This window comes from Psittacula echo (assembly GCF_963264785.1).
Source record: "Psittacula echo genome assembly, chromosome: 22".
NCBI classification, from domain to species: Eukaryota; Metazoa; Chordata; class Aves; order Psittaciformes; family Psittacidae; genus Psittacula; species Psittacula echo.
In genome coordinates, this window is record NC_137758.1 from 1,263,205 (window position 1) to 1,286,496 (window position 23,292).

The following is a 23,292-nucleotide window of genomic DNA, read 5'->3' on the forward strand; positions in this document are numbered from 1 at the left end:
TCACTCAGGCAGTTTACAGCAAATCCCTCCTATCCTTGCCCAAGACACCATCACATAACCATGATGTAAACTGTCTCCAAAAACCTACAAAATGCCTCTTGTAAAAATACCCCACCTCCATTGTGGAGCTATTGTGAAAACACACTGAAGAGACTCAACCTACTGCCAAGGAGCTATCAAGAGTAAGCCCAAATCCCCACAAAGGAGTGATTGTAAATAGGACCACAAAAATGGAGGGATCGTTGTAAAATCCCTTCAAAAGGCCCCCAGGAGAATGCTTCCAAAAATCACACAAAGGATTTTTGATACTGGATGGTTTTGTGGGATTTTTGGTTGGGTTTTCTTTTTATAGCCCTTTTAATGGGGTGTTCATGGCTATGATTTGACATTACAGAACGCTTCCAAAATGGCTTCTATGTGGTGTTATTAGGGACATCCTTAGAATCACCAAGATGTTTACAACCAATCCATAGGGGTTGGCTCTAGGGCAGCTTCACACCTGCTTTATGATCTTCACACTTGTTTCGTCAGTGGTGCCCTATAGCATTTTCTAGCTGTCCCTTTGATGGGATCATAGACATTTGATGAACTGCTTTGGCGGGACCTTAGGTCTCTATGTTTTCAGAATTGCCTTTGGCTGCAGTTTTGGATGTGCTGGATCTGCTCAAGGAAGTTCAGGACTTTTTCCAGCTTTCAAAGGAGCCGCGGAATTGTTCCTGGGCTGGAGCTTTCAATGGATTGTCAAACTCCTCTTGGGTCTGTCCCTTAGGTGAGGTCTTTGAGTCAACTTAAAATGACTTTTGGATAGAAACATTCCAGAGTTGGGGAGTGTCCTCAGGAACATTGTAAGAAATGTCTCAGAAATGATCTGAGAGCACTTTAAAAAGCATCCCGTGATATCTTATGCTTATCTTCAGAATGGCCTATCTCTGGGGTTTGGTTTAGGTATTTGTTGGATATGATCTGTCGGGTGCTTTCAGAATGGTCCGTGAACCCATGTGTGCATGAGTGCAGCATCTTCTGCAGACACTAGTAAGGGTGATACATTGATAAGTGTATGATACACTCATAAGGATGTGATACAGTGGTAGCTCTAAAGATGCAGCGAGATGCATTACTTCAGAAGTATCCACACACCACGCGAGGGCAGAGTAGCTCCAAGTCTGCTCCAGCAGCTCTATAAAGAGAGGATCTTCCCAGGACCAGTGTTGTAGGAGCTCTATGAACTGTGTGCATGTGTGTGTGTGTGAGGCAGTGGCTGAAGAGACCCCTGGTATTTCTTCTGAAGCAGCCACGCAGGAGCTTATGGTCCCTCTTAGCTTGCCAGACACGCAGGCAGGGCAATATGTGAGTATTGGCATGTTGTGTCCATTATGAGCTTTCTCAGCACTTTATCCACTCTGGATGTGAAACGCCACAGGGGGTGTCACTGTTTTGAGATGTCCATGAGAATCCTGTGTCCCTGACCTGTTCCCCAAGGCTGAATTCCCAGACATCGGTGCTCAAAGGTCTGCACACCATGAGGGAGTGGTGATCCCCCAGCAGCCCCAAGCCTAGGATCCTAAGATGGTTTAGGTTGGAAGGACCTTAAAGCTCATCCAGTTCCAACCCCTTCCACAGGCAGGGGCACCTTCCACTGGAGGAGCTTGATCCAAGCCCCATCCAGCCTGGCCTGAAAGACTTTGTTTGGCAGCACTTGTGGGCTACAGGATCTGGAAATGGTGCTGGTGCCCAGGGCTTGGCGTGGTGCTCTTGTTGCTCACTGAGCAGCTGACCTGCTGGCTGCCATAGCATCCCCTGGGGTTGCTGCCACTGGAAACAGTCTCTTTTCACCTTTTGCTACACATTTAACCCCCGTTTCTGTTGCAGAACCCACGTTACCTGACTTTGCTCCCAATGGATGTACCTTAGGGAACATGTACCCACATTCACACTTCTGAGTCAATTTTCGGAGACAATTCTGAGCCTGGTGGTTGGGCACTGAGGGGAGAGCATGCTTGTGAGGAGGTGACTGTGGGACCCAACGTGTCTTTGTGTCTCTGCCTGTCTTTTGCCTTCGTCTTCATAGAGTGGGTTTTCACCCAAATGAAGACTTTCAGTTTCACAGACAACTTTCATAAGTTACCTCTTCCCTAGAATACCATGACACGAGTGTAACCTGTACTCTTTCTCTTACATGCCCCTTGCTGGGGTAGTGCCAGACTCAGGAGTCTAAAAGACTACATGGGACTAGTAATGAACATGATGGTATACCAAAACAAGAGGCCCAGAGTGGGAGTAGTGCCAGAACATCCCCAGCTTGCCCAGTGCTCCTTGGAGGGCTCTGGTTCATGCTGCCCAGGAGGTCTCTGTCCCCAGATGGGAGGACACACAGGAAAACATTAGATCCTGCAGTTATGGGAAGCTTTTTGCTCCCCTTCCCCTCCAACTGAGTTTCATTCTTCTGGATAATACTGGTTAGCCGGTCTAATGAGGACCCCCAGTGAAGCTGATGCAGCAGTGCCATGATTTTGTGAGGCTTCAGACAGGGATTTCGTAGGTCAGAGGATGAGGTGAAAAAAGCAGAAAGAGCCTCACTGTAAGGTCAAATGATCATTTCATGTCTGATGAGAGTGCTGGGCAGGCCAGGCAGGGGAGGTGATTGATCTGTGGGTTATGTAGAAGGAAGAACTGGTTGGAGATGGTTGATGGCAGCTTTGGCTGCTGGAATCATGGCTTGGCGGATTTGAGAGAAGTGAGGAATGCGAGCAGCAGAGTCACTGTTCTGACACCAGGACTTGGGCATATTGAGGAGTTCAGTGAGACTGCAATGGAGGCTGCCTTCATGGGGAAAGCTGCCCGGGAAAGCTGCTGGATCTTCAAGGATGACCTCTCCAAACATAAGGAAAGCCCAGCCTGATCTGCAGAAAGTCAAGCGAGCGTGGCAGGAGGCCAGTGTGGATGAACTCATGACTAAGCTCAAATGAAAACCTTCAGTGCACAGAAAGTGAAAGCAGGGATGGGCTGCCCAGAAGGAACATAGAAACATCCCAGGGGTGAAGTTAGGAAACTGCCCACTGCGAATGGGTTGGGAGTCCTGGTGACAAAGGACATAGAAAGGGCCCCAGGCTTCACTAGTGTGGCCTCCCTCATCTGTGTGCCTCGTGGCAGGGTTCGGTTGAGAGAGGTACATCAGAAGAAGGTAAAATTCCATTTTGTTTAAGGGAACTGGCTATGCATGACCCTGAGATGAGACAGGATGCACCGGAGGGCGCTGAGGGAGCTGGATTGATGTCATTTCAAGGCCATTCTACATTGTCCTTGAAAACGGTTTACATGGTCTACATGTCTTTGACATGGTTTAGTGTGAGGTGTCCCTGCCCGTGGCCGGGGGGTTGGAACTGGATGATCTTAAGGTCCTTTCCAACCCTGACTATTCTATGGTTCTATGATTCTAAACCTCTTGGCAGCTGGGGAAGGATCCTGATGGTTGCCATGAAAGACAATGTCACACCCACCCTCAAAAAGGTGAAAAAGGAAGATCCAGGAGAGACCAGGCTTGCCAGTCTCACCTCAGTCCCTGGGGAAGTTTCGGAGCAGATCCTCCTCAAAACCATATCCAAGGATGTGAAAGTACACAAAGGACAAGAAGGTCATTGGGAACAGTCAGTGTGGTTTTCCTAAAGGTAACTCTTACCAATTACCTTCCGCAGTGAGATGACTGGCTCTGTGGATGGAGAGGATCAGTGGGATACTGGGTCCCCTGACTTTGGCAAGGTTTCTAGCAGTGTTTCCCATGCACGCTTGTGAAGATGTTGCTGCCATGAAGGTCAAGCACAGACTGGGCTGCATTGGTAAAAGCACAGCTAGCATGTGGAGGGAAGTGTTTATTCATCTCTATCTGGGACTTAGGAAGTCACAGCTTCACTTTGAGGTCCCCAGTATAGGAAAGATACAGACATATTGGAGAGTCCAGATGAGGTGGCTGGGGACTAAAGCACAGGACACATGAGGAGGGGGTGATAGAGATGGGTTTCAGCTTGGTCAAGAGAAGATGAAGGGGAGATCACGCTGTTTGCAGCTACCTAATGTGTAGCTATGTCAGGTGTGCACATTGGAAAGGCAGGAGCTTGCGGACACAAACTGCAGCAAGGGAAATTCTGCTGTGGAATTTCACCCCATTTGCATGGTGCAGCCTTGGGCCAGGTACCAGGGAGCTGGTGGGATCCTCATCCTTGATGGGCTTCAGAACTTAACAGGACAAGGTGCTGAGCAACCTGATCTTGCTTTGGGGGTAGTCCTGCTTTGTGTAAAGAGTTAGACTGGAGCCTTCCAGAGGGCTGGTCTGACCAAAATTGGTTTAGGTTCCTTTCATCTCCCTGCATTCAGGGCTTGTTCTAGTTTAGTCTAAACATCCTGGTGAAGGCATGAAAGTGCAGCATTTATTTTCCAGTTCTGTGTGCTATATGATAGGGGTTTTTTATACTGAAGTTTTCTCTGTCTAGAAAGTCTCCAGGATCTTGTGGCCAGGTTGGTCGCTATTATAACAGATCTGGGATAACATAAATGACTTCAGAATTAGAACTTGACGTTGAGCTCTCCTGCTTGGTGGTGGTGTGTTTGCTGACATGTCTTCACGTTCTGTTTACAGGCTCTTTTGTATAGTGAGCCAAAACCTCTTTGTAGCCCACCAGAAGCAGGTGAAACTTCCTTTAGTCTGTTTTGCAGCTCGGGATGCTGTTCCTAAACCAGCCTGTGTTTTGATGTTTGATAACAAGAGGATGAATCTCATCCAGCTCAGTAGCTTTTTTTTTCACCCTGTTTCTGACTGAGCTCTAACCTCAAGGAAGGTCTATTTTTGGTTGTCTCTGTTAAGAGATTTTCACTGCAGCAGAGCTGTCATGTGAAAAGGTGAGTTGCATTTCGCCCTATGGTGTGCACATGGTGAGACAGCTGGAGTTTCTGCCTTCCTTTTAAGCATGTGAGAGGCATTAAGAGGTGAGGGTTGGTTGCCTGGACACTGGGGGGGAGGGTTTAGCATCCGTTACGTGTGATCTGGACCACAGACCCCAGGAGGTCTGCTTCCAAAACACCTCTTCCTATGCTGTGCCTAGGGCTCCCATGGCTTTGCTCCGTGCCTCCCTCTCCTGATACTGACTGCTGAAGGTGCCCGTATCTGACAGGTCATATCTGAAGGTCCATATCTGACCGGAGCTTCTCACTTTTGTGTTCTTTGAAGTCTGGGTTGTTTTGTTCCTAGCAGAATACTTCCCAGAATATTTCTGCTTCCCAGCAGGATGCTTCCCAGCATAGCAATGGGAAAGTGTAGTGGCCAGAGGAATCGGAACCCACTGTTAACGCTCCAACCCTGTGCAAGCTGTCTGTGCCTACACCAGCCAGCATCCCCTTCCTGGGGCCTGTGATGGAAGGAAGAGGTGTGTGGGGATTTGGGGCTGGGACAGAGTCCATATGGACAAATGTTGGATCTGGATGGCAGGGGAAAGATCCCAGCAGGAATTACAGCTAACAAAATATCCACAGACAAAAGGTTGAGATTAAACGCCTTGGTTTTGCTTCCAGGAGCTCAAAGCAGCAAACTTTTGTGTGAATGAGATAGCCTTGAAGTTCCCAATCAGGCATTAAACAGTAATGGTTCTTGGGGCATGTTTGGAAGAGATTGTCTGAAAAGGTGAGTATGGTTTTTGTGTCACTGGATAGCAGGGAAGAAGGATTAACCCTTTGCCAGCTCATATAACCTGGAACTGCTGTTGCCAGACCTGATCTGGAGGCTGTCTCGGTCTCAGGGATGTGCTTGCATTCTCCAAAATACCTGTTTTTCATTGGCCTCTGAGGAGGCCAGTACCAAATAGTGCAATACCATGCAGGGCTTCTCATCATTTGCATCCCCAAGGCCATGGCGATGCTGCCGTCCCAAGCATTCTGAATCATGGCCCAGGCTTCCAGAAAGAATAACATTGGTGGAAAAAGCAATGAGATTGAAAAACCAACCCTGTAGGGTTCTCGCTTCATTGGCTTTGTTTCAGAGGAGTTGTACATCTACAGCCAGAAGGGCTGGACAAGTGAAACATTGACATCTGAGAGTGCCTACAGACTGCCTCTACATTGTCCTGGTAGACAATGCTTCCGGATCCCTCAAGGCCAAAAGCCTCCCTGACACATGCTGTCTCTTCCCTTCAGAGCGTCCTGACAGTGCCTTGCTGTGCAGGGGAAACTTCAAAGGTGCCCAGCCCTGACAATGGCTTCCAGAGCAGCTCCGCAAGCCAAGTACCCAGAAGGTCTCTGCCTGGAATACACCACAACAGCCAGAATGTAACCCTTAAGGCCTTGTCCTCCCCTTCAACATGTCCCACCAGTTCGGTGCCCTCTTGCTCACTCAGGCTGCTGCAGGCAGCACCACTGAAGTTTGCCATCATCAGCTCTGGTGTGTCAGCGGGGACCCAGGACCACCCCCTCACTGGGGGCATTGCTGAACCACTCTGTCACACTGGCAGAACTTGCTGCATTGGGACTTACAGCACAGCTCCACTTTTTTCCTAGGGGAATGGAAGCAAATGGCTTAATGTTTTAATGGTCTGAGCATGAGGACTGATTTGGAGCATCTGCAGGATATCGGAAGTCTGGATCAGGATTCAGCTATCACAACGGGGCATGGTTTTCGTCGTTCCCACCTGAACCGCATAGCAGAGCTTTGGATTTTGTCACTAAATTTGGGGTTCCAATCCTCTTCTCTAACCTTTGGATCTCCTTCCTCTGAGTTCCTGCTGACCTCTCAAGTTTTTCTTCTTGAAACGAAACTGCAGGGCTCGTGAGCAGAGAAGAGAAGCAGAGCTTGGCTCTGGGTGGGGATTCTGCCTTTGCATGGGAGACCCTGTTGTAGGATGTCCTTAAACTGTTATGCAGCAGACTGCCCTGCTCAGGATCACAGGGTACAACCAGGTGGGTCTGGTCCATGGGTCTGGAGAGGGACAGAGGTGATGTAATTCTGCTGCATAAAGGTGGGTGTTTTGGCTCTTCCCTCTGAAGAAGAGGGGTGTGGAGGATGATGCCAGCTCATGTGGACACACACAATTCCCCAGTGCTCCCTTAAGCCATACAAACAACATCCAAGCCCCAGCAGCCCAGCTTGGCTGGAGAGGTGGGCAGCAGGTTGCTGAATGAACCAACAAGGTGCTTTTCACATGCAAGAGGACAGAAGCCAGCCACTGGTCAGCAATGGGGCTCATTTATTGTCTCACAAGAACAGATGACATACAGCTGCGGTAATGTCAGCAGGACCAAAGCTTTGTGTAGGGCCTGAGCTCTGATCGCGGGGCTCCCTGTTGCATTGGGTGGCAGTGGGAAGGTTTGTGATGAAAAGGGTGGATCTGGGAGATCCCTGAGCTGCAGGAAGCAGATTTGAGACTGTTCCCAGTGGCTGGCGTCCTCCTGATGCCATCATCCCACAAGGCTGATTTCTGTTCCCTCCTCCTACATGAGCTGCCCTTAAAGTAGGGGAGGGCAAATGCAGCCCCCTAAATGGCTATTCTGCATGGGGAGAAGAGCCAACAACCTCTTCCAGGAGTGAGGTTTGGGGTCATGGGGGAGCCAGACTCCATTTTCACTGTGTGTGACCAGGAGCCTGGTGACTACAGACAGGAGTGCTGCAGCACGTGAAGGTGGAAGGAGTGATGGAGGTGGAAGCACCGTGCCGAGGTGCTGCTGAGTGACCTCAGGGAAAGCACATGGGTTTCTCCAGGGAGGTGTTTGGATTTGGCTGCCCTGAAGTTCAGAGCCCCCTTGCTTGTCAGCCACTGTGGGTCAGATTGAAGGAGGGGCTGAGCATTCCCAGCTCCTGGTATCAGCTGAAAGTGGGGGTCCTGCCCAACCTGTGAGGCTCCCAGTGGATGAAGCAGAGCCTCCCAAAACAGAGGCGGTCCAAACCTCAGGTGCACACACTGCTTTTAACCCACTTCTGCTCTTCCAGTCAGTGGTGTGGGGCAGATGCAAGCCCATTTCCAGGGGTCTGTGGGACCTGCAGAGGACCCTGGAGACCAAGGTCCCTATGGGTAGCCACATCATTGCAGTTGGCCGTTTCCATGTGTTTCTGCCACAGAGCAATGGCTTTTGCTAAGACATCTGTGCCTTGAGAAGACATGCTTGGCTTTGCTGCAGGCTCCTTCTGGTTTGTGATGCTGCAGGATGATGATGAGGGTCTCCCTGACCCATCTCCTGAGCTGGTGGGACTCTCTCCCAGCCAGTCCCTAGCAGGAGAAACACTCACGCAGGGGGTCTATTTCCTCCCATGGCCAGCCCTGAGTATCTGGATCTCAGTCAGAGCCCTCCCAGGTGAGTGGCAGCTGGCAGAGCAGTGCCCATTGTCCAGGCAGATATGATGGGGGTGAGGGTAGATGGGTTGTACTGGTGCTTTACATGGAGCAGCCTGCTGTCACCTGGCTGGCCACCCGGTGCTGGGGCTGGCCCTCAGTGTGTGGTGTGGGGCTGTTGGGCATGGCTGATCAGAGGAGGTTTATAAGTGAGACACGTAGGGTGATGTGGGAGGGGAAGGGAAGAAGGTTATCCGGAGGCTGCTGCCGGCTGGTTCTCTGCTCTCTGAAGTGATCAGCACCTCACTGTCATTGAGGCAGGGACAGCGCTCAGAGAAGCCTCTCTCCTTCCCCCTGGTGCCCACCCTTTGCTGGCAGGGGACGAGCGTCATGGAGGGGAAGCTGTAGCTGTCAAGGATGGGGTGCACTCCCAGGGAATCGGGTGTCTCGAATATGTGGTCGGAGAAGCTCACCAGAGCCTGCGTGGAGTCATAGGAGCTTTTATCCATGTCATCGACCCCGCAGGACTCGGGGTAGCTCCCCTTGACCTGGCCTTTTCGCCTCAGCAGGCGGAGGTCATCTCTGAAGTGGGGGTTGAAGAGCACGTAGAGCAATGGGTTGAGGCAGGCAGGCAGGGGCAGGACCACGAGGAGGATGGATTTGATGACCTCTGGGGTGATGAGGAAGAGGTTGAGTGTGGAGGAGAAGGTGAGGAAGGCTACTGGGCAGTAGAGGAGGCAGTTGGTGAAGATCAGCCAGGCCACATGCTTGACCATGGCACAGTCCCAGACAGCGCTGAACTCCCCCTTCAGCAGGTTGCAGTAGAGTCGGATGTAGGTGCCTGTGATAGTCAGGAAGCAGAGCATGTTTGTCATCACCAAGGCCACAGTGAAGCCCAGGGTGGCAGGTTTCCCATCTGGAATGGGATATGGGAGGCAGAGAGGGGATGCTCCGTATTCCCCAATGGAGAAGAGAGGGAGAACGGCAGCCACAGAGGACAGCAACAGGCAGCAAAAAGCAGCAGCCTTGACCTTGCCTAAGGAAGGTGACTTTCCATAGCCCCGCACGCAGGAGACTGAGATGCTGCACTGCACGGCAGCCAGCGCCAGCAGGAAGATGGCAGCCTCGGAGGCAAACACTGACAGGAATCCCGTCACCCTGCAGCCTGCTCCCGTCTCCCATCTGGCGCCGTAGTTGGCAAAGCGGCCGTAGGTCAGGGCGTCGACGAGAGCCAGCACACTGCAGTAGATGCCTGTCAGCATGTTGGCTCCGGCGATGGAGCCGATGATGAACTTGACTGGAGAGAGGTAGCTCGAAGAGGCAAAGACGGCCAGGATGACCAGCCCGTTGCAGAGCACTGAGACCAGAACGATGACCCAGACTCCCAGGCGGATGATCCAGCTCTCGAACAAGTGATCGCAAGGCTTGAAGGGACCTGGAGGAAAACAGACCCCAAAGTTATACCCAGGATATTCCCCTTCACAAGTTTTAAGCAGTAGAGATCAAAAGAAATAAGAGGAAACTGAGCGATCTTGCTTGTGAGGACACCACTGAGCTGCGAATGGGGACCAAATCCGAAGGCAGTTCCTGGTGTCCCAGCCAGCCTGTGCTTGCTGGCATGGTTCTGATGGAAGTAAGGAGACAGTGATACCTCCCTCCTCTCCCTTTCTCAGGCAACAGAGTAAAATACCCCTGCAGTCTGCAGTGCTGCAAGTATGATCAGGAGATCAAGGACAAGGTCTTGTCATGCAGTATTATGGGCTGGCTGGGACAAAGCAAAGTCTAAGTCTTTCAAGGGAACAGGAACTTCTTGAAAGCATGAGTCTGAGTGTGGGCAGGGTGGTGGATGGAGGAGCTGGATACCTCAGATTCCTGATCAGGAATCACCTGATCCGACCTTGTCCTCCCCTCAAAGGAGGGCAGCTACAGCTGAGTTGGGAGAAGGAAGCTCCTCACTTGTCCCCAGTTTGGCCAGAGCCCAACCATTCTGGCTTCTGACCTGCACGTCTGAGATGTGGGAAGGGTTGTGGGGCCTTGGGGACTTAGAGAAGCTCCAGGCTGTGTTCAAAGGGTTTCCCTGGCTGCTCACCTGGGCTTGGTGTGCACTGAATAGTGGGGTGCAGCTTGGATTCCTCAAGGTCCAGCTGGAGGTCATCTGTATCTAGGTCATCTGGGGAGAAAATGAGAATCAGTGCTCAGAGAATGAGCAGGGCCAGCAGGGCTAGAAGCGTTTCCCACTGCCTGTCCTCAACACAGACCTTCCCAAACAGCTCCCAGCCCTCCAGTTCGCAGTAGCTGCTGGTGTCTGGTTTGCCCCCTGCAGTCACTGCTGTAGAGGGAGAGGCTCTTGTAGATGTTGGGGGGTTGCAGTGTGGGCAGCCCCTCTGTTTTGAGGTTACTCCCAACATTTGAAGTGGAAGAGACCCAGATCCCAGCGCTTTGTGACTGCAGATCCCTCCTCCCAGCATGCTTTATTAAACATAAAGAAATACTCCAGCCTATGTGGTTACAGAAAACAAAGCCTTCAAATGCATCTTCTAAATGGAAGCTTTCTGGGCAGGCTTTGTCCAATGTTGGTTCATCCTCAATGACATTGGAGCTTTGTTCAAAGAGTGCTGTTAGCTTCTACTTGCAGCACAAAGTCTTCATGAGCAACCACCACCAAAGAGCTCAGAAGCAAAAAGACAAGAACCCAACATCTATTGCTTTATTTTATGTCCTACAATTTCTTGGGAATGTGGTGCCCTGTCTTGCATTTTCTTAAAGGCAGGCTGATTGCCCCTTCGGACCCATGGGGTTTATGCACCCACACTGCACTGCCTTCATTGCCCATCCTGCTGGGCCCGCATCTCCATCACGAGGGCACCCTGAGCCAGGCTTGGGCTCACTGAGGGTCAGGCAGAGTCTCCCTGGCTGAAGGAGAAGCCGCTGGAAGAGAATGGCTCTGGGTGGTTTGTGTTTTGGTGGCCCATAGCGGCAGGTCATCACCAAGGAGAATGGCATCCTCTTAATCGAATCCAAGGCACGCTTTTCTGCTCTGTTCCTTGCTCCTCTTTTTAAACTGCCGCTGATTCACAGCGCTGGGACATGGTGAGGACAGCTGCTGTGCTGCTGCACCATGCCCACCCATGGCACCAGCACGGCCTGCTGCTCCCAGTGGAGATCTTCGGAGGCTTTTCTGCAAGTGGGAAGAAGGGGAAAGGGACGTGGGGTTTTGCTTCTTGCAGCCCGGTATCCAGGGACCTGGATCTGTGGCTGTGGGATCACAGAATCACAGAATCCTGAGGGTTGGAAGGGACCTCAAAAGATCATCTAGTCCAACCCCCCTGCAAGAGCAGGGTAACCTAGAGTACATCACACAGGAACTTGTCCAGCCGGGCCTTGAATATCTCCAACGTAGGAGACTCCACAACCCCCCTGGGCAGCCTGGTCCAGTGCTCTGTCACTCTCACAGTAAAGAAGTTTTTCCTGATGTTCACATGGAACCTCTTATGCTCCAGTTTACACCCATTACCCCTTGTCCTATCACTGGACATAACTGAGAAAAGCCCAGCTCCATCATCCTGACACTCACCCTTTACGTATTTGTAACCATTGATGAGGTCACCGCTCAGTCTCCTCTTCTCCAAGCTAAAGAGCCCCAGCTCCCTCAGCCTCTCCTCATAAGGGAGATGTTCCACTCCCTTCATCATCTTTGTGGCTCTGCGCTGGACTCTTTCAAGCAATTCCCTGCCCTTCTTGAACTGAGGGGCCCAGAACTGGACACAAGATTCCAGCTGCGGCCTCACCAAGGCAGAGTAGAGGGGGAGGAGAACCTCTCTTGACCTACTAACCACCCTTTCTAATGCACCCTAGGATGCCATTGGCCTTCTTGGCCACAAGGGCACATTGCTGGCTCATGGTCATCTTCCTATCCACCAGGACCCCCAGGATGAACTCTCCATGGGATGATATGGGCTGATGCTGCTGTCCACGTGCAGGAAGGCGAGTTTCCACAGTGCTGAGGATATAACTAACCCAAATGGGATTTAGTTGCCTGATCTATTTAGAAATGGGGTCTCTCATGAGGTCTGCTCCCAGTCTGTGCTTGGAAATATGACTGGGATTATTAGATTGAGGAACGATGACAAATAACGTGTTCTCTTTAGTGCCTCCCGAGAAGCATTGTGGCTTCCTCAGCTCCAGTGAGCTTTGGGGGAAAAAAAGCCGTCTTAAAATGTGTCTGTGTAAGAGTTGAAATCTTTCTGCTGCTTTGGAGCCTGGCAAAGAAAACGCTCACAGTGGGATGGGAAAATGTTTCGTCCTTGTATTTTATAGTCTTATAAATCTCCAGTGCCTTTTTCATCCAGAGCGCAGAGGCTGTGATGTGCAGTCACGATACTCAAATCAGTGCAGAGGCTTGCACTTTCCGTCCAGCTCTGCCCATGGTAACGTTAAATCATAACCTGCCCCCATCCCTTTTCTCTTCAAAGGGCCACAATGCACAAAGGCTGGTTTGAAGTGCAGATCAAACATTTGCATGGAGTGAAGGGGTGATCTTTTGTTTTGCCTCAACTTCTGAGCTAGCTGGGAATTGCAAAGCAATCCTTGGCCATTGCGGAGGGGTTCAAGGCAGAAAATGTACCTCTCTCTGCTGGAAATCAGTGCTTCCCCTAGCCTGGGAGCTGTAGAGAAAAGCAAAGGGCTATGGGGATGTAGCAGGGCAGACTGCATTCCCTGTCAATAGCCTTTATTTATTTGAATTTTGCTAACGTGCTTCCACTTCCAGAGGCCTCATGGAAAAAAAGTGCTTTGCTTGTAGTGTCCTTTGCATAGAGAATGGTTCCCAGCTGCCTTACTAACACTGATGTGGAACAAAGAGGAGGAGAACAAAAACCACCGGGCTGGATGCTTCTTCCCCTTTTCTGGTGTCTGCCATAGCCTGAGCAGTCCCCATGTGTGCTTTGCAGATAAGTGCCCTCTCCTTCCCAGGGGATAGGTGGCTGCAAGGGGCCTGGGCGGGTGATTTTGGGAAGCTTGAGTGGTCTTGAATGGCAGAAGCAGCTTAGGTCTAAGGACCCCTGAGGGTTTCCTGCATGTTGGAAATGTTAATGACTCTGCTTTAGAGCCTAGTGGAGGTGCTGGGCTGGGTAAAGCAGTGTGCTGATATCAAGGACAGCCATACAAGTGTGTTCTCTTCTCACTTTCTAGAGCTTCATTCCATTATTGCAAATACGTTTGTAAATAAACACATCTCTTTCTATCCTCGAACTAGTGGTCCTGAAGTGGTGCTGGGGCTGTGATGGAAGTGGCCTGTGGCAATAGAACCACTTGCACTTTGCCCGTCCTCCCTGTTTGGGGAGGGTCACAGGAGCGAGCTGCCGGATGCCCTGTGTGACAGCCCCAGAGCCACCTTCGAGCTCCTGCCCAACCACATGGGACAGGCTTAGGGCAGGGGGAAATCTGTGAAATGCCACCAATTATAATGCAAAAAGGCGTCTCCTGAGCACCAAAAGTATTGGAAATAGGACCCAAAGTGTCTGTTGTGACAAGGGGATGGGAACGTGCCAACCATGCTCCTTTGGGCCTGTGGTGGCTCTCGGTTGAATGTGACCAGACACACTTGGGTGGTGTCTGGGGGTTCCCAGGCATCCAGGGCTGTGGGAGGGTTGGAAGGAGTTGAGCTGGTCCCAGAGTCCATGGCACCACACACACCATGTGGCTGGAGTCAGACGGTCTTTTGGTGCTGGGATGGGTGCTGGGTGCAGGGAGGCAGCACTGCCCGGCTGCTGGAGCAGGGCTGTGTCACTGGGGACCCATTTCTCATCCCTACACAGCTGCCTGGGACAAGTGGCCTTTCACCACCCGGCCATGAGGTCCTGCAGGCTTGTTTGTAAAGGGCTCCTCAGTCCCTTGCTGGAAGCAGTATGCAAGGCTGAGAGGACACGGCTGTCTGGAAGCATGCCCCATCCCTCTCACAAGTTCTCCCACAGCATCCAAGCACCCTGATGAGCCTGGCTGTACACTGCAGGGACAGAGCTCTGAGTTGTTTTCTCTTAATGAGACCAATTTATCTCTTGCATGGAAGGAATGTTTGAGAGCTTTTTTCCTCTTTAATGAGGAAGTGTTACAAGATTCACGTAACACAGCTAAATACGGCTGGTGGCCATCAGAAAGGAAGCACTGGGGACAGAAATAAAGCAACAATTGATTAAATAAAGTAGCAGTATCACAAAACCCTCATTGTGAAGAGCAGACCATGCATTACTGAATGGTAAGGGGACACATCTGCAAAAGCTGCATATAGTAAAGAAGGATTTTCTTGAGCATTTTGTATTTGTACCTCTGTGGTTTGGTATTTCAAGACAGAACGAGTGCTTTAACATCTAAAAAGCTTTACGAGTTGCTAATAGTCTCATCTGGCACATCTTAGAATCAGTCAGTATTCCCCTCTGGTCATAGTATCTCATGAACACACATATAATCCACGAGGCTGAGACTGGCCTGGGGGCCTGGCAGCCTATGGTAGGTCTTGGTCTGTCAACAGAGCCAGGAGAGACTGTCTTTTGAGACATCAAATGCTTTGGTACCTAGGAAAAGCAGGATCACATCCTAGCTCACAACAGGGCTCTGCCCATGGGTTGATCACCGTTCAGCCCAGTTTACTTACAGTGATTATCAGCATGACCTGGAAACAATTCCATGCTCCTCTTGTGGGGATCCTCCTCCTCAGGGCTCATGTCTTCTGTCTCCCATTGGTTGGACATCTTGAAGAAGCTGCTGCAGCTTCCATAGGCACAGCACTGGTAGGCATAAGGTACCTCGAGAACTCTGCAGAGGGGGAAAGCAGAACGTTGAGGTGCATCACCTCCATGACCTGATTCTCCATTGCTTTGCACTTTGTGCTTAACTTCCATAGGTAACAAAAGCAAGTCTGTCAGGTGATGGTTACATTGGAGCAGGACTTTGCTCTGCTGAAGGGCTCCATGTAGGACAGAATGTGGGCCCAAGTCACGCCATGGTGTCTCTACACTGCCCACTTTTGGTGCTAAAGACACTGTTGGTCAATAGGATGTTGTCAAACAACAGGTTTGGAAACTGCACTGAAGTTCCTGGATATTCCTGAAAACCTTCCTGCAGTTATCCCTAGACTGAAATAGCCTCTTTATCCTCTGCCCTCTGGCAATGCACCACCTGCATGTGCACCCTTCAGTTTTGACCTCAGAGCCATGTTTTGCTGGGCGTCCTTTCTTTGGCTTAAAGTGAGAAGCTTCCCAAGAGCTCGAGGGAGCGCAAGGTCCTCCTGTGCTTGGTGCTGAAGGTCAGAGAGGCACCTCCAAACTCCAGTTCCAGGAGCATGGCTCACCCCTGCCAGCTCAAACAGGGAAATCTCAGGTCTCTTGAGTGGAGCAAGTTGTTTTCATGTCTGATTTCTGCTTGGGAGTCGAATTGTCAGTTAATTGCAGCATGTGTTTCAAGGTTAATTAAATAGCAGCTGAACATCAGGTGGGTCAATACCAGGCTATCAGTCAGCAGCTGCGTGCTCTTCAAAGGCTGCACACTCCTGCTTCTTTGCTGGGAGTCAGGAAGACTGCTGATGGAGGCAAAGGAACCTCAGGTTTTCCAGACAATTCAGGTCTCCTGACGAGATCAGTAAATACGGTGAAACCTTATAGTCTAAATATATGCTTTTGTTTTAAGTTCCCAAACATTTCTGGCTGAGCCCTGGGAGGCTACGGAAACTCTGTATACAAGCTGGCTTCCTGTTATAAGCTCCCAATTAAATCCTATTATTGCAAGGTGATAGGGAGGTACAGAACCTCCCAGGATGGCTGAGAACTGTTCTCACATCATCCCTCCAGACATATGCCCAAGAATAGGTCTATTTAATGGCAGTACCCCAAAGATAAGGATATGTTCTTTGGTCCATCACCTGCCATGACTCATTAACCACTCCTGCACACTCAGTCTTTCTGGTACAAATCCAAATCAGTTCCACAGATGTCAATGGAATTAAGTTTAGAGGAGGAACAGCCCTGGAAATGCTCAGCTTGACCCACTGGGCACAAGGGACCGCTATCTTGGGTGTGGAAAGCCTTCCAGAAGCTTCTGGGATCCCCTGCCATTTGGAAACCAGCTATGATAAGTTGAAACCATGAGGAGGGGAAGCCCTGTGGGCAGCACTGCTGAGGCAGACTGAAGTGAGAGATCCACGCTTTGCACCAGGCCTGAGCTCCTAAGCCCAGTGTTGGTGTGGTGGCCTGTGATCCAACAGTGGGTGTCTAAACTGGAGCAGCTCTACCCTTGGGAACCTGTACTGGATGAGTGGGAGCATCAGCTCATGCATCCTTGGCTCCAAGGGAGCTACTTGGGAGACCCAAGCAAAAGATGGCTTCACTTGAGGGCCATTTGAGTCATCTGGACCACGGAGGGCTCAGCCTGAGGGCAGATGACATGCTAGAGACCCACCACTACGGGAGGGTCAGGAGAGCCAGAGCCTGCAGCGTGGCACTGCACTCCAAGCCTTCTGCAGCCTCATTTTGCTTGGTTTGACCCCTTCAGGCTCCTCATTAATCCATAGCAGACCAGACGCGGCCACACAGAGTTTACTGAAGGAAAGCTGGATGTCATTAGCTAGGACTGGCTTCTGGGAATGTTTTCCATTCAAGGGAGCCCTGAGCTGGGCCTGCTCCACGCTTTCCACTTGTGTGTGTGTTTGGGTGGGGGCCGATGGGCCCGGGAGCATCACCACTCTCCCATGGAAGACTTTAAAAGATGAGGCGCATTAGCAGCAGATGAAGCTCCCTCAACCTATTGGCCTGAAAGGATGGAGGAAAGCATGAGATAAACAAGGAAAGAAGGAGACTGATTGCTATAAGCAAATACAGGCTGTGCTGAGAGCCACAAGTGAAAGAGCCAACACCACCACTACCTCATTTTGGGGAAGCTCTCCTTGGTGAAGGGCTCAGAGAGAGCAGGGTTGCCTTGGAGCTTCAGATGGGTCAGTCCACCCAAGCCACCCAGAGGCAGCGTGACCAGCCGGTTATCAGTCAAGTCCCTGATGAAAGGAAAGCAGAGAGGGAGACCGTGGTCAGGGTTTTGGTGCTGGTTGTACCTCAGCCAAGCAGAGGCTTGGAGATCCACACTGTCTGCCTGGATTACTCTCTCTAATGGGATGCTGAAATGGGACTTGGTGCTGCATGGGGACCAGGATCCTCTGGAGGTAAATGGATCAATACTGCAATCCCCAGGGAAAATGAGGGGCAGGTACTAATGTTCCCATTGAAAGCTTGGGATAGTATCTACCTCCCTGTACAAATATCTCTCCCATGCATCTCTTCCTTCTCCACTTCCCCCATAACAGGTCAGGTATGACTGCAGCTCCCAGCCCATTAAATACCCAAGGACCGTAATGAGGGGGCTGAGGACTGGGGCCCCCTCTATGGCCAGCGAAGATAGCCTGCAATACTCTTGCCAAAACGGCGTGTCTTGCTGATCTTTCATAAGGACATCTAAACTAGGTATGAAAGCATCAGAAAGTGGAGGATTAAGTGTTCAGGGTGACAGCATCTTGAAGATGCTTTTTCATTGTCCCCTTAATATTGGTAGGAAACCCTGCGATTTGGTCTGCCCATGTCAGTGCTGAGGCATGCACCTCAACATTGCAGCCTTCTGATATCTAAATGCCAGGTATTCTTGGGGATATCTGAGCTCCTCAGATACCTGCTGTCCATGGCACACTGTGAAAGAAATATCATAGAATAGTTGGGGTTGGAAAGGACCTTAAGATCATCCAGTTCCAACCCCCCTGCCATGGGCAGGGACACCTCACACTAAACCATGGCACCCAAGGCTCTGTCCAACCTGGCCTTGAACACCACCAGGGATGGAGCATTGGTATCACTGCAACTTACAGCTTGGTGAGCGAGTGCAGGGTCACAAAGGCTTCAGGGTGAATAAACTGGATGTGATTCCAGCTCAGGTCTCTGCAAGGCAAGGACATGACAGTAAGAGGGGTGTAAAGCAGGGCAGTGAAGCTGCTGACACCCCCCTGGTAAAGGGGCTCAATGTGAGCAAATGTGGGATCTATAGCCTCTTGGTCAGCAGCAAGCTCTGTCTCATTGCAGCTCCTTGGAGACGAATATGCTTGGGTCTATATACGGGTGATTGCTAACAAAGGGCACAAGAGTTTGCCCTGCAGGATCTCGTCCGCTGAGACCAATGGGAAAGGTTCCTTTGGGTCAGTTTGTGCAAATCTGGGGGGTTATGCTGACACGGTAAACCTCAGAGCAGTAGATAGGTTATACCGTAGCGCCAGAGCATCCCTCATGTGGTCACAGTGCTGGGCTCCCAGGCACGGGCAGATCTGGTCAGGGACCGTGTGAAGGTGAACCAAGGCCATCTGGGAGTGTTTCCTGTCGTAGACAGTTGGCTTGAACACACTGAGGCTGCTCAATGAGCTCTGCTTCCACCTGAGCTGAAGGGCTCAGCACCCTCTGTCATCGGCAGGGAAGAACCAGTGCATCAAGAAGCCTCTTTTTCTCCCAAGGCTGACTACAGGAGAAGTCTCCTGCATGTGTCTTCATCTTTCCAGCTCCGAAGGGAGCTGGAGATACCTGCCCAGGTGTGTGTTCCACTGCAAAAGGCTGAAGTTGAGTGAGATGGGTCCTTCCATAGGGATGCAGAAAACACCCAAAGGCAAATGCTGGGGCTTGCATGCCCAGCTGTACATTTGTATGAGTGTGTGTGCCAGCAGCATGCCCCTATTGACATGCTTGTCTGTAGTGTTCCATGGGATACGGGAGCGTTCCTGTGCAGTTACTAACACAATGTGCATCTCCGGGAATGCTGGCCTGTTAAATGCTGCACCAGGGGAAAAAACTTCCATTCAATTCAGTTTCCTTCCTAAGAGAACAGTAAAGAGAAACCATCAGCACGCTGAGGGCTCTTCTCACATGTGCAGGGAGAATCATACCCTGTGGAGCCTTGGTAGCTTCTCAAAGGTGCCAAGCACTTCAATGGGCTGGGTACTGCAAGGTTCCTGTGTGTGCATGTTGTGTGCACACTTGTGTGCACTTCATACCTCTGACTGTTGAGTTGTGAGGACACAGTCCCAAATCACAGGGGATGTTCTGCATGGGGGTCCCAGGAATGCACGGCTTAGGACTAGTACGGGTAGGGAAAGGGGTACTCATGCACAAGTCCCTGCCATGAGTCCATGCCTTTGTGGGTATCTAGAGGTCAGTTGTCTGTAGTGTGTGCTGTGCATCATACGAGTTAGCAGCGTGTGGTCAGAGCATGTGATGGGAAGCATCCCCCTGTGTGGGCAGTGAGGCTGGCAGGTAACGTGTTCATGTACAGAGGGGAGACTGCATGCAGAAAGGAAGTCAGAGGGAACGTCTGTGCCCTGTTCTTTTGTAAGGGGAAGTGGAAGAGGGACTGGACAGCAAAGCTGGTGCTCACAAGTCCCCTTCTTCCAGCATAAAGTCCAGTTGCTCCCCTGCTGTACTTACATGGAGCGCAGGGCCATCAGCTGCACGAAGGTGTCTGCTCTGATCTCGTGGATCCTGTTGTTCTGGAGACCACTGAAAAAGCAGAAGCTGGTCTGAGAAAGCAGCATTCACACTTTGTAGGGATCGTTGTCACCCCACAGCAGACACTGTCCCAGTGGAAGCTGTCGTTTGAGCTTGGGAGATCTACTCTTATTTCAAGGGGTAAACAGGATGATCAATAAAACAGCTTGAAGTGGGCAGCTCCAGTGCTCAGACAGCCTCTACTTTTGATGCCATCACAGCACAGCAAAGTCCCATTGATGTGTAGTGGTTAAATGTGCCCCGTTATCTACAAAGCCATGCTGGCTCCCTACTCTGTTCCACCCTAAGCCTGCAGACTGCTTTTGAAGCGAAATTCAGTGCTGTCACATAGAACCATAGAATAGTTCGGGTTGGAAAGGACCTTAAGATCATCCAGTTCCAACCCCCCTGCCATGGGCAGGGACACCTCACACTAAACCATGGCACCCAAGGCTCTGTCCAACCTGGCCTTGAACACCACCAGGGATGGAGCATTCACAACCTCCCTGGGCAACCCATTCCAGTGCCTCAGCACCCTCACAGTAAAGAATTTCTTCCTTAGATCCAATCTAAACTTCCCCTGTTTCAGTTTGAACCCGTTAAACCCGCCATGTTCTAGTTCTGTTTGCTGTGGCTGGGACCTCTGAGAGGAACTGAGCTAACGAAGCTCCTGTGCACAGGGGATGTATTCGTATCCTGTATTTGCACAGGGGCAAAGCCTGCAGCTCTGGTCCGCTTGCAGCCCACGCAGTGAGTTCCAGCGCTCAGCTTTCCAAGTGCTTGGTGAAGGCTGAGGTTTGAGTGTGGGAGCTGCCTCTCCCCCCACAAGAGCCCTTCTCCCCAGTGTGGTGCATGAGGGCATCTCGTTACTCACAGCTCCTCCAGCCGCTGACACCGGTGGAAACTGGGCAGGTCTTCGATGTGGTTGTGTGAGAGCTCCCTGCAGGGGAAGGACCAGCACAGCAGTGTGAAGAGATCAAAAGGGAGCACCTGTGATCTCTCCCTTGGAAAGCTGGAGAGGGGGTGACGCGACTTCCACTTTGCACAGAGGTAGACGATAATAGCCAATCTCCACTCTGCACACACATGATGCCTGCTCCGAGCGTCTTTGTGCAAGGCAAGGACTCGCGCAAGCCTCATGCCCCCATGGTAGCACTTACAGCCCCCATGCAAGATCTCTGCAGCAGATCTGTGGAGTGGGGTGAGGAGCAGAGGGCCAGAGATGTTACATTAACGGTATCATCTGTATTCAGATGTGTTAACGTGGGGGAGAGCAGCGAGAACCACCTCTGCGGGGACAGAAGGCCAATGCATCTCAAAGGCAAGAGTGGTGCAAGCATTGGCCCGCACGCTCTTCCCATTCTGAAAGCAATGCAGTTAATGTCAGCAAAGCTAAGTGGGAAAGAAGAAGGAGGAAAAAGGTGGGGTGTCCTCGTAAAGCTCTCTCACAAGGAGGGGGCAGGCATGAGGAACAGGCTCTGCTGCACTGCTTTACAGTCAGATAACTTGCAAGCATAAGCAGAGCGCCTGGGACCCTACAGCCTGGCCCATTCCAAAGGCTACACTTTTGTGGCAAGATGGCCATTGAGTAGGTCCCAATGTCTAAAGATGAGAGATCTTCCCTACAGGGACAGTTAGAGCCAAAATGCTGTGATCTGCAGAGTTCCAAACTGTGTTCTTTTATTCTTGTGTTTTCCTCTTGTTCCCAATTTCTGTGATCAAGAATTCATTCCTTTGCTTTCCTGGAACAAACTTGTTTTCATTTTCAGCTTGCTTGTATAAAAACTGATGAGAGGCAAGCCTCCTGCTTGCCCTAAGGCTGCAAACTTGTATAAATCTGGCTCATGACTCATTTCCTGAGGATTTCTTTGACTGCAGACAAAGTTGGGATCTCGGGAATGAGGGCTGGGACTCCTGGAAAGGCGCGGGAGTCTTTCTGAGATGGGGATTTCATCATGCACCAAGTTCAAGAGAAAAGCACATCCCTCCACTCAGCATCCTTCACTGTTTTGCCAGGCAGGTAGAGCCAAAGCAACTGAAAGACTCTAAGCAAAACCCTGATCTGCCACGGTTGCACCATGTGAGTCCAGAGCATCATGCTGGGATGAAGCAAGCAAGCTTCATGTAAAGCTCAAGGTAGCGCCTATGAAAGTGGGGTTTTCTGCATGGAAAAGGTAACAGGAATAAGAACCCCAGGGTAGGCTTCCAAAGCTGGTCCCCTCCCTGAGTGAGACAAGAAGAAAGCTGGGTTTTCTGTTACTTACAGGACTCGGAGGCTGGGCAGCTGCTGACACATCCCTCTGGGGAGCAGATGGATGCCTGCCCGGGTCAAGGTCCTACAGGAGAGGAGGAGAGAGAAGAAATGATGTTACTGAGAGCCAGCACACAGGTCACAGACCCACAAGCCCAGCTGCTGGTCCCAGGTGGTGGCAGGAGAGACAATATCAATGGGATAATGAAATACTGAGATAGAAATAAAACTGGACCTGGAAACGGGCACTGCTGCTGGACCTGGGCGATGTGGCTATAAGGAATTCTGGGATGCTGCCACATACGGAATTCACTGCTGCCCTTCATCACCTTGAGGTCAGGCGGCAGTGCCCTGTGTGGTGTGCTCTGCCATCCCAGTTCCCCATTGTCCAGACTGGTGATGTGCCTGGAGCCGCAGAAACCTGTGCATGGGGAATGGATAATGTGTCCCTGTGTCCTTGAGGCAAAGCACAACCAGATCATGCTCCTGAGCTGGGGTGCTCAGCTGTGCTCCTACAGTGGGCAGAGTGTGTGGATGAGTGCCCTAGAGAGGAGAGACATGGGTGGCCAGAGACCCCATTTCCTCCAGCTCCTGCTCTGCTGGGTCTGGTGGTGTGAGGATGAGAGCAGAACAGCTGCAGAAGCCCCCAGCCTGGGTGGCAGATGGTTTCTGCCCTGCCAGTGCTGGTCCCAGGATGGGCAGAGACGCTGGGTCTCGTCAGACCATGCTGAAGCACTGCACCCAAAGGCTCCTTCCTTCACAGGTGCAGAAGGGAAGGAAGAGACAAAAATAACTCAAACAAGGATTGGAGCACACTCAACAGTAGCGAGAGAGCAACTCACGGAAAGGAAAGCTGCTTTCAGGAGCCACAGGGGTGAAACGAAGCAGAGAGGTGAGTAACCAGGGAGAGGCAGAGCTGAAGACAACCAACCGCACAGCACTGTGAAAGTTGTCCTCGCTGAAACAGCCTGGACCGCCTTGATGGAGGAAGAGCACAAATAGCGGGGTAAAAGGGAGAGAGGTGCCACTCACAAAACTTCTAGGCTGGTGGTGCCCTTAAGGTCTGGGAATTCCCTGATGTCCGTCGCACCATTGAGTGACCTGCAGAGAAATGAGGCTGAAGTGAGGTGGACAGGACCCGCAAGCAGGTGTAGCTGCCCAAGGTCCCAGACCCATCAGCCGTGGT

General features: G+C 51.2%; 1 protein-coding gene across 1 annotated transcript in view; it reads right to left on the minus strand.

The window, feature by feature from the left end:
• Nucleotides 1-8,506: 8,506 nt before the first annotated feature.
• The window catches only part of LGR6 (leucine rich repeat containing G protein-coupled receptor 6), a gene marked incomplete at both ends in the record, with an annotated part of 106,969 nt that continues 92,183 nt past the window's right edge, over nucleotides 8,507-23,292 (minus strand). The window contains 9 exons of the mRNA XM_080632902.1: nucleotides 8,507-9,738; nucleotides 10,393-10,473; nucleotides 14,953-15,113; nucleotides 17,215-17,340; nucleotides 18,197-18,268; nucleotides 19,796-19,867; nucleotides 20,730-20,795; nucleotides 22,120-22,191; nucleotides 23,139-23,207. Of these exons, the coding sequence (XP_080489028.1) occupies nucleotides 8,507-9,738; nucleotides 10,393-10,473; nucleotides 14,953-15,113; nucleotides 17,215-17,340; nucleotides 18,197-18,268; nucleotides 19,796-19,867; nucleotides 20,730-20,795; nucleotides 22,120-22,191; nucleotides 23,139-23,207 (1,951 nt within the window). The remainder of the gene's footprint in view (nucleotides 9,739-10,392; nucleotides 10,474-14,952; nucleotides 15,114-17,214; nucleotides 17,341-18,196; nucleotides 18,269-19,795; nucleotides 19,868-20,729; nucleotides 20,796-22,119; nucleotides 22,192-23,138; nucleotides 23,208-23,292) is intronic.